The sequence below is a fragment of the Phycodurus eques genome, chromosome 2, assembly GCF_024500275.1.
Source record: "Phycodurus eques isolate BA_2022a chromosome 2, UOR_Pequ_1.1, whole genome shotgun sequence".
Classification (NCBI taxonomy): Eukaryota; Metazoa; Chordata; class Actinopteri; order Syngnathiformes; family Syngnathidae; genus Phycodurus; species Phycodurus eques.
The window spans coordinates 14,493,822-14,504,078 of NC_084526.1; the positions used below are offsets into that span (position 1 = coordinate 14,493,822).

At 40.6% G+C, this 10,257-nt stretch overlaps 1 protein-coding gene across 1 annotated transcript in view; it reads right to left on the reverse strand.

The window, feature by feature from the left end:
* The window catches only part of myo5aa (myosin VAa), a 76,118-nt gene extending 67,553 nt beyond the window's left edge, over positions 1 to 8,565 (reverse strand). Inside the window, 1 exon segment of the mRNA XM_061668384.1 lies at positions 8,460 to 8,565. Within this exon segment, the coding sequence (XP_061524368.1) occupies positions 8,460 to 8,492 (33 nt within the window). The 5' untranslated portion in view covers positions 8,493 to 8,565.
* Between the last annotated feature and the right edge of the window lie 1,692 nt (positions 8,566 to 10,257).

The window sequence follows — 10,257 nt, forward strand, 5'->3', positions numbered from 1 at the left end:
AGAAAGTATATCCTATACACTTCCGAATTCATCCGGCTGCTTCTGTCCTTTGTCACATCATCAATAAACAAGTGACCCAGTCCCACTGGAAGCCATGCATGTCCATGCCATCACACTGCCTCCACCATGTTTTACAGAAGATGTGGTGTGCTTTGGATCGTGAGCTGTTCCAATTTTTCTCCAAACTTTCTTCTTCCCATCATTCTCGTACAGGTTGATCTTAGTCTCATCTTTCCAAAGAATGCTGTTCCAGAACTGGGCTGACTTCTTCAGGCGTTTTTTGGCAAAGTCAATTCTGGCCTTTCTATTTTTGAGGTTGATTAATGGGTTGCACCTTGTGGTGAATCCTTTGTATTTACTCTCATGAAGTCTTCTCCTTATGGTAGACTTACAGTGGGTACGGAAAGTATTCAGACCCCATTAAATTTTATACTCTTTGTTATATTGCAGCCATTTACAAAAATCATTTAAGTTCATTTTGTTTCTTGATTCATGTACACATAGCACCCCATATTGACAGAAAAAAAAAGAAAAAGAAAAGACAAATTTATTCAAAAAGAAATACTGAAATATCAGACAGACATAAGTATTCAGACCCTTTGCTCAGTATTTAGTAGAAGCACCGTTTTGAGCTAATACAGCCATGAGTCTCTTTGGGAATGATGCAACAAGCTGCCACCACCATGCGTCAATGTTGGGACTGTATTGGACAGGTGATGAGCAGTGCCTGGTTTTCTCCACACATATCACTAAGAATTAAGGCCAAAAAGTTCTATCTTGGTCTCATCAGACCAGAGAATCTTATTTCTCACCATCTTGGAGTCCGTCAGGTGTTTTTTTTTTTTTTAGCAAATTCCATGCAGGCTTTCATGTGTCTTGCACTGAGGAGAGGCTTCCGTCAGGCCACTCTGCCATAAAGCCCCGACTGGTGGACGACTGAAGCGATGGCTGACTTTCTAGAACTTTGTCCCATCTCCCGACTGCATCTCTGGAGCTTAATCACAGTGATCTTGGGGACCTTCTTTACCTCTCTCACCAAGGCTCTTCTCGCCCGATTGCTCAGTTTGGCCGTCCAGTTCAAGTATGGTCAGAAGAAAAGGACAGCACCCGAGTTAAATATATGAGCGTCACAGCACAGGGTCTGAATACTTATGGCTGTGTGATATTTCCGTTTGTTAATCAATCTGCAAAAATTTCAACAATTCCGTTTTTTTTCTGTCAATATGGGTTCTGTGTGTACATTAATGAGGGGAAAAAATGAACTTAAATGATTTTAGCTAATGGCTGCAATATAACAAATAGTGAACAATTTAAGGGGGTCTGAATCATTTCCATAGCCACTGTAGATACTGATAGACCTACTTCCTGGAGAGTGTTCTTCACTTGTGTGGATGTTGTGAAGAGATTTTTGTTCACCATGGAAACCTTGTTATTTATTTTTGCAGCTGAGTCTATTGTCCAATTACTTCTGGTCCCTTGAAAAAGAGCCGGATACGTATTAAAGAGCTGTAATTCCTAAACCCTTGCTCCAATTTGGATGTGGATACTCTCAAATTACCTCTGAGAGTATGCACTTTAAGACCATACTGCTTATATAATTGTATCCTGAATATGTTTTCGGAAACAGCTAATATAACAAAACTTGTATCACTGTCCAAATATTTTTGGGCCTAACTGTATATCAGATTTTTATCCACATTTGGAAGAGGCCTAATTTCAATCTGACGAGATTTGACTCTATGCCTTACCCCCAACCCCCCATCACCCCAAATGGTGTCACTTGAAAGAAGGATTACAAAAAAAAACTTAATTATGTCACTTGAACAATGGTGCGTAAATCGAGCCGGAGTTGACAATTTTCTAATCGAACATAAAAATATAACACTGGGACTGGGCAAAACCCATGTTGTTGTGTCTTTAACTGGGATACAGTTACAGCCTCACAAAGCAATACAGTTCTGTTGAATTGGGTATGCATTGTTAAAAGCGAACAACAAAAGTTACCACGTCCACTTTCTGGCAGCGGTACGGTGGATAGACAGAGACCAGTAATTGGTCTACAGATATGTCATTACGATGCAACAATAGGTGCTGGAATGGGGAAGAACATAAGACACATTTTTGCTTGTCGTCAAGCAAACATCATGAAGTCACGTGGAAAAAATGCAAGAGCATGCCAAAACACAGTTTACTGTTCCAAATGTTACTATGGTGAACTGAACTGTAACATTTAAAAAGCACTGTTATTCTAACCCTAAGGTTGCCAGTGTCATCACTGAGGGCAAACAAAGCATCCGCAATGACTCACTGTCCCTGCTACACCATTTTGTTGCTTCATTTTCTTGTTTCCCCACAGGGAGTGCCGCAGCAGCCAGCCTAGCAACCGAGAGGGGTTGGGGCTGAGGAAAAAAGATAAATGAATGGGTCTGGGAGGGCTAAAAATAGCAGGGGCAATTTTTGAACAGCATCTCACCTTGCGGAGGCATCATCGCTGCACTAGTGAGCACAAGACTCGATTCTAGTTATCGCCCTAACACACTTTCACACTTTGGGTGAGGTGTCAAGCACAATCAAGAGGAATTAGGCACCACTGAAATATGCTGCATGTTAGCAAACGGCAACACAATCCAGAGGGAATTAGAGGCGACGTGAAGGTTGGAACAAGCTGACAGACATTTGAAATGCTCCAAGGACGAAAGGGAAGAGGCCACTAAGGCTTCAATGTATACTTGGTTTGTATCGAGTGGCAGACATCAGTGACATCACAAACCACTGACGAGTGAGACCTTGCATTTAGATTACAAGACCGTATGTTCGATGTAAAACAAAGACAAGCTGGCTCTTTTCAATTCTATAAAGCAGCTCAATGATACAAAACATAGGGGGTCGTCGGTTTACGACTGAGTCCTGTTCCTATGGCAACGACATAACCGAATTTGTATGCAAGGTGGAAGCAGATTCATGCCCAAGACATGAGCCCAGACTCAAGGAAACTACTTTATATTAGACTAATACTGCAATACCTGCATCAAGCCTGTGATCACCAAACTTTTGCATCCATGTGAATCTCCAGACTTAAACCCTTTTGAGTAAGCATTTTTTTCTGATAAAGAGGAAACCCAGCAAACAAAAAACTACTGAAATAGGCTGTATGATAGCATCACGAAACAATGTTTTTTTTTTTTCAAAATCCTTTTTTTTTTTTTAACCGTAAAGAGTTGGTTCAAAAGTCTTATAGTCCAAGTCTCCAGACCTCGTTCATTGTAATGTGCACCGTTCTTAACCTCAAAACACCGCATACCTGTACCATCGTAAACCGAGGATCCGCCAGTATTGAGACTGTAGCGCACCACTTCCTCCATCAGGCTGGTAACACATGCTCTAATTTGAAAAGAACGGCTGAATTAAAAAAAAAAGTCAATCTGGCGATATTTCGCTTTACTGTAGTAGTTAGCATCAGAGGACACTTGACATTTACTTTTCTCACGCCGTTGTGTTCGGAAAGTAACACTCGCCAGGCACCAAATGCAAGTAAATTTACCATTTGGTGTGTAGTTCTCGGAGGGCTATCCGCCTTGTTGGCGAGTAAATGTTTGTACCATATCATTCATGTTTTTTAGTCTTCATTTTGGTGGATTTCTCCTTCCTCTGCTGTCTGCAAGTATATAAACGATGCACAAGTACACAAACATACACGCACAGATTAAACAGACACACATGCAAGACAGGCTAAGTAAGTCATGGGAACATGGAGATTTTTAGTAGGAGGCGAGCGTCCACAGCGACGGCCATCCCTCGCACCCGTCTACAGCACTTCCTCGCTGGACGCAAGCAACCACCGACCTACCAAAGAGGACTGAGACGGCAGTAAACTAAGCGAATATGCCTTTATTGTGCACACAGTCAAAAAGTAAATTTTGGACACTGGTTGTGTATGTGGTGAAGCCGTCATCATACATCTAATTATCTTAAATCAGACAAATTTCTGTCAACCAATCAACCGATAGCAGTGAAGAACTATGCCCCAGACCCCAACAAAGGGCGACAGTTGGGGTCACAATTTAAGACCTTTTTAAACCGAAACACAACAAAATATGTGCATGTGGAATTGAACTGAATTTAGTTGAAACAAGGCGGTGATTAACCAAGAGGCACCAAAACAAACCCATACAATTTACCTTCAGTCTATGCTCTACAGTTCAAGGCAAGAGGCAGGATAGCATGACGCTAATCCTGGTTTAACTGAGATGAAGGATCACAGGAGCTGATTAGGCTATCGAAGGATTTAACACTAATCGTATTCCACCCAAACACACCACCATTTAATTACCATTACTTTCTCTTCTGCGTGGCGATAGGTGACCGTACTTCAGCAGAAACTTTGGCTTCTGTCCCATGATGGAGACGAAAACCTGGAAGCCGAACAATATTGGGCTCAGGGGGAAACAACATAGCCTTACCACCACTCTACCTGGTACACCTGAGCAGTGCAAAAATAATTTTGATTGACACTGTCAGAGAGATATTCATTTAACCATGCATTAATACATTTTCTATAATGTTTGTCCTCATTATAGTCATAGGTGAAGTGGAGCCCATCACATTATTTTCCTGTACACCAGCATGATGCAGAGCAGATATGAAAACAGGTTCATTCTGAAATACGCAGACAACTCGGTGATCGTGAACCTGCTCCAGGATTGGAATCCCAGCCATGGGCCCATTTTACATTTCTACAATGGTGTGAAGACTATTTTTCTTTTATCAGACGTGAAGAAAAACCAAAGACATGGTTATAGAGTTTAGGAAAATCAGCCGTGAAGAAAAACCAAAGACATGGTTATCGAGTTTAGGAAAATAAGCCGTGAGGAAAAACCAAAGACATGGTTATAGAGTTTAGGAAAATCAGCCATGGTCTTGATCCAGTCTCGATCCAGGGTTAGACTGTGGAGCAGGTGACCAAGTACAAATATAGTCATTGACTCTGGGCTGAACTTGGAGGCGATCTGTAAGAGGGGAGGGACACCATCGCCTACACAGTCTCAGGAAACTTGTTTTTTAATGGTGACAATACTTAGGACTATCTTTTTTTCGCGCTTTTATTGAATAAATTTTATCTTTTTGCTTAATGTCGTAATTTGGAAACACATCTGCAAAAAATAAGAACGTCCTCAATCAGATTATTAAGTGGGCTGGCAAACTGATTGGACAGCAATGAGCGACCTTGGAGTCGCTCTACACCAGGGGTGTCAAACTCAAATTCACGGTGGGCCAAAATTAAAAATTGGGACGTCGCGGGCCAAACTAATGAAAAATAACTGCAATGTGCATGTTTCCCTTCTCTGCAGAAATGTAGCGTTAAAGTTTATCACATGACAACAAACTTACATTTTGCTTAAACACTGAATCTGGAATAAACAAACTTTAATATTAAAACACGAGAAATCTAATTTGCGATAAAAGACATCAGTGGTATTTGTTTGGTATACCCAGGACTGGGTCCAAATTTCAGCACACATACAGACAGACAACCATTGAAACGCTTCGATTAACCTAACATGCATGTTTTTGGAAACCTGGAGGAAGGAGATATCCCTGGACAAAATCCATGCAAGCAAGGGGAGAACTGTGAGAAAGACATACTAATTTCTAATATTTTGCCCGTCCTCCTGTAGCTAATTAAGGTAACCCAAAAAGTTGTCAGCCTGATGCAGTACAGTTGCGGACCTCTTCTTGTGTGGCTACTGAGTGTATATGCACGAGTCAATGTGAAGGAAAAGACTTATTCCATTCAACACAATGTTAAAAGCGGATCAAATCACCTTAAAGATCGCAACCTCGGCTATGTTGTCAGACACCTGCTGAGTTGAGTCCATTTCCACCGCCACAAAGAACTTCTTCCCAGGATCTTCCCACGAAACTCTCTGGAGTTGGATCATGTCGAAGTGAATTTTGTTGGAGCAATGCAAAGTCAATATATGTCCTCATTCCAGACTGTTCTGGAGTCGCATGCATCAGAAGAGTGTTGACTGTGCATAACAGAAGGGCTCCAGCTTCAGGACGTGGCATCAAATCCAAGTGGTAACAAATCTGCGCAAAGTCATTGGCAGATTAAGGAACTTCCCCATGCTAATGCTAAACTCTGAGCCTTTCAATCTTCATCAGGTTGACCCGCTGTGACTCCTCTGCACCCGCGCACATTTAATTACCTTATTTATCACCTTATTGCACAAGGTTTTGATTACCATTTATTGCTTGGTAAATTCAGTCACATAGGTCAAAGACTAACCCATATTAAATATATTAGTTCAGATCCAGATAAAGGTGCAGATTGACAAATTTAATGTCATTTATTTCTTTGTAGGGACCGCTTGAATCAGGGCCAAGTGAGGCAGAGACCAACCAGATCCTGCAGATGACACTGCTGTGAAAAGAGTTTGCTTTGTATGTTGACAATCACTTTAAGGGTCACTTTGGAGAAAGTGCATTACCGCAACCAACAGGATTGGAATGGAACAGTATTGCCCAGCACGTCATTGTTTTTCATCCGAACGAGTCGACTGTTCGGCTTCGGTAGAGATCTGTGCTCTTTTTCAAAGCAAGCATTTTTCAGTGTTGCTGTTCTGTACAAATAGTGCCAACAGGGAATGGGGGGGGGGGAGTCCATCGGGCATTTTCACATCTTCCGATGTAGTCTCACAACCATAACAGATTTCTGTCATGTTGGGACAATGGAAATAAATTTAAAACCCCACTCCAGACGGTTTTGTTAAAAGCAATCAAACTGATAAAAAATGTTTTTCTTTTTTTTAGAACCAAGGCGTATTCTAAGAAAAAAAGTCCTATTTTTCGAAAACAAGGTGTAATTTTCTTTTTTTCTACAACAGAAGGCATTTTTTGGGGGGGAGATTATAGTCCCATTTTTTTAAGAAAGGCATCTTTTCTAAAATAAAATGTGTAGCATTATGAAAACAAAGAATACAACTTGTTAAAATACAACTTTATTCCATTGTTAAACTTTGACTTTATTGTCATAAAAATACAACTTTAATCTTGTAAAATTATGACTTTAATCCAACAAAACACATTTAGGGAACCACATAGTAGGTGTGTGTAACTGGCATTAGGATTATTGGAAAATTTCTCCACTTTAAGGGCTCCCTCGATCCAAGACGTTTGAGAACAGCTGGTGTAAGGTATGCAGGGTTGAACTCTACTCTTGAATTTGGGGGCTTTAGAGGAGGAAAAGAGGCAAGATGTCACCATGTGTCACAAAATGCCAGAAAGACGGGGACAGTCGGTGGGATGTCATCTAATTATCTGATTGTGGGATATTGAGTTGAGTGAAATCCAGACTTTGCTGGGTTCTGTGTAAAAGGCAACAGCGAGTACCGGTAAATGCCCGATCTTGTGCATCTGATGTAATATGTTAAAGAAGTTTCACCACAATGCTAAAATGTCACTTTCCAATGAAAAGCATCCCCATAGTAAACTATGATTCTGTTCCCGGTTACTGTGTTGACCATACGACTCCATAAAATCAAGAAATTCCCACTTTTTGACCAACATCCAAAATGGAATTTGAAAACCATTCCATGCACATATTCCCACTAAAAGCAAAGTCAACGGAGTGGCTGACCGCTTAGTTGTCGTCACATGATGCCACTCGTGAGAGGCTGCTGTTTTTCTGCTCAGCATGCGGCCGGAGCCCTCAGCATTAGCAGACAGAGTGATTTTGGGAAAGTCTGTTACCACCCAAAGGTGCAGCTGAACTTGATAGTAAGGTACTCTCTCATCCTAAATTAACACGGTGTGGATGGGCTTTCGCATTAAGTAGATCAACAATGACTGCGGAGTTAAATTCTCACTGTGGATTATGTCAGAATGTGTATGCGGTTTAAAGTAGTGCGATAATCTGGGACAATGTTGATTGTGCAAATGTTGCAGAAACTCCTCAGTCAGTGTGCAAGTGGTGCAGATGCTACCCTGGCATGAGTGCCCAGTATTGGTCAACAACAGATATGCAATTAATTATTAATGCAATGAATTATGTCTCTCACATAACAAAACAAGTCTAAGATTTTTATCAATGAGGAAATCACTATCATGATTCAAGCTTGTCAGCATTTACAAGCATTAACTGCAAATAAGTATCTAACCATTAGAACGCAAGTTTCATTCAATAGGAAACCTTTTGCAACTCCAAGACAAAAAAAAAAAAAAAAAAGATGTGCTGCTTTTACAAAAGTTGGAACACAAGTGGACAGAAAGCCTACGAAAGATTATGTCAACTATATATTGTTTAAACAGGGTGTGCCCCATAAGGGCTCCATGTTCTCCACCATGGAGACCACACAGCTGAAAACCACAATTTCAAGAAAGTAACTAGTTTCTTCATAATAATCTCTCTCATTTGTTTAAAAAAAAAAAAAAAAAAAAAAAACTAAGCAAACACTTACATCAACGAACATATACTCCAGTTCCCGGTTCATGTTGTCAGGCAAGCTTCTAGCTCATGCTTCTCTGGATGCCTCCAAATCTTAAGAGTCCAACTCGAGAACACACTGAAGGACGGACCCTTCCCATACTATGAGCAAACATGAGCAGACTAGGCAGACGCTCCATAAGATTTTCTGGTCTTGTGACGGGCTCAGTGGTCCTTCCAGCTGTCCATCACACTTCCTATCCTCCTTCCTGGATCACATGAGACTCCGGCAAGGGAGAAAACAAACCCAACACCACCGCCACCTACAGACAAGACGCAGCCTGAGCCTCCTTCCGGAGCATTGAATTGACAGTGGCTGACTTCTGTGACATAATTATTATTTTTTTAATGACATAACACACGGCTGAAAATGGTAAAGGATGCTACCCGTTTATAACTGAAATACACACAAGAAAATGACTCACATGCAGTTGACCTCAGAAATATGTCCTTGCTGCAGGTCTGCAACTAACAATTATGTAACTAGTCGATTAATATCTCAATTATTTTTTCCATTAATCTATGAATCAAATAAAAACATGTTTTAAATTTCCATCCCTTTATTCAAAAACAGGTCAATATTTCAAACTGACAATGAAGAAAATGTGCAAACATAAATTGAGTGATTCAGTTATTGGTTTGGTCCTTAAAATGTTAGATAATAGGTAAAAATGTTGATCAAGGTTTTTTAAAGTAAAAGCAGATTTTTGCAAATCTCTTATTTTGATTAAACAATCGGTCTGCTTTCATGGAGGACTGCAGAAATCTGAGAAAAATTACTTTTGAGAGGATTTAGACACTTTTAAGTTAAACAATGCCTCTCAACAATGAATCGATGATTTAGAAAGTTGTTTATTAATTTGACAATCGATTAGCTGTCGATTTATTGATTAGTTGTTGTTTTATGACTAACCGAGTGCACATGCAGACCCCAGTGTGAGAACCACTGACTTAAAACATTGCCTACAGTACAGTTGGCAAAGGCTTTGTGATGCCAATGATTTGACTTCAAAAACATTGACCATTTTGGCATGTAGAAGAGTTCGTATAAGCACTGCTCACAACTCAGTAAACGTCAGTATTGATGCTAATGCCAACATAATAGGACAGTTGTCCCGGCTGGTCCACCAATGCTATAGACCCGCAGCATGGTTGGTGGTACAACTAGACAGCAAATTGTTGCAAATCAGCTTATCATCTAACGTTCATCCATCCCTTTTCTATTACGCTTGTCCTCATTCGGGTAGCAGATGAGCTGGAGCCTATCCCAGGTGACTTTGGGGAAGAGATGGCGTGCAACCTCAACTGGTCACCAACTGATCGCAGGGCACAAATAGGCAAAGAAGTTAACCATTCACACCGGTGGGCAATTTAGTTAATTTCGTCAATGAACCAAGCATACATGCTTTTGAAACGTGGGAAGAAGCTGGAGTACCCGTCATAGGTGTAAATGTGAGTGTTCTATGAACGCTTTTTTTGTTTGTATTTGGCCCGTGAATGACTGCCGACGTCGAGGATGTACTCAACCTCTTCAATATCAGCTGGGATAGGTTCCAGTTACGACCATAATTAGGACATGTTCTCTAGATATTTGATGCATGGTCTGACAATTAACACAGGAGCAATCAAAAACTGGATTGAGAAATATAATAGCATCTTGCAGCTTTGATCAGCATTATCACTGACTTGGGAATAAAGATGTTCTTAATTCTCTTAAGTCCTGCTGCAGCTTCGACCTTCTGCACTACACTGATGATGATAACACCTTCAAA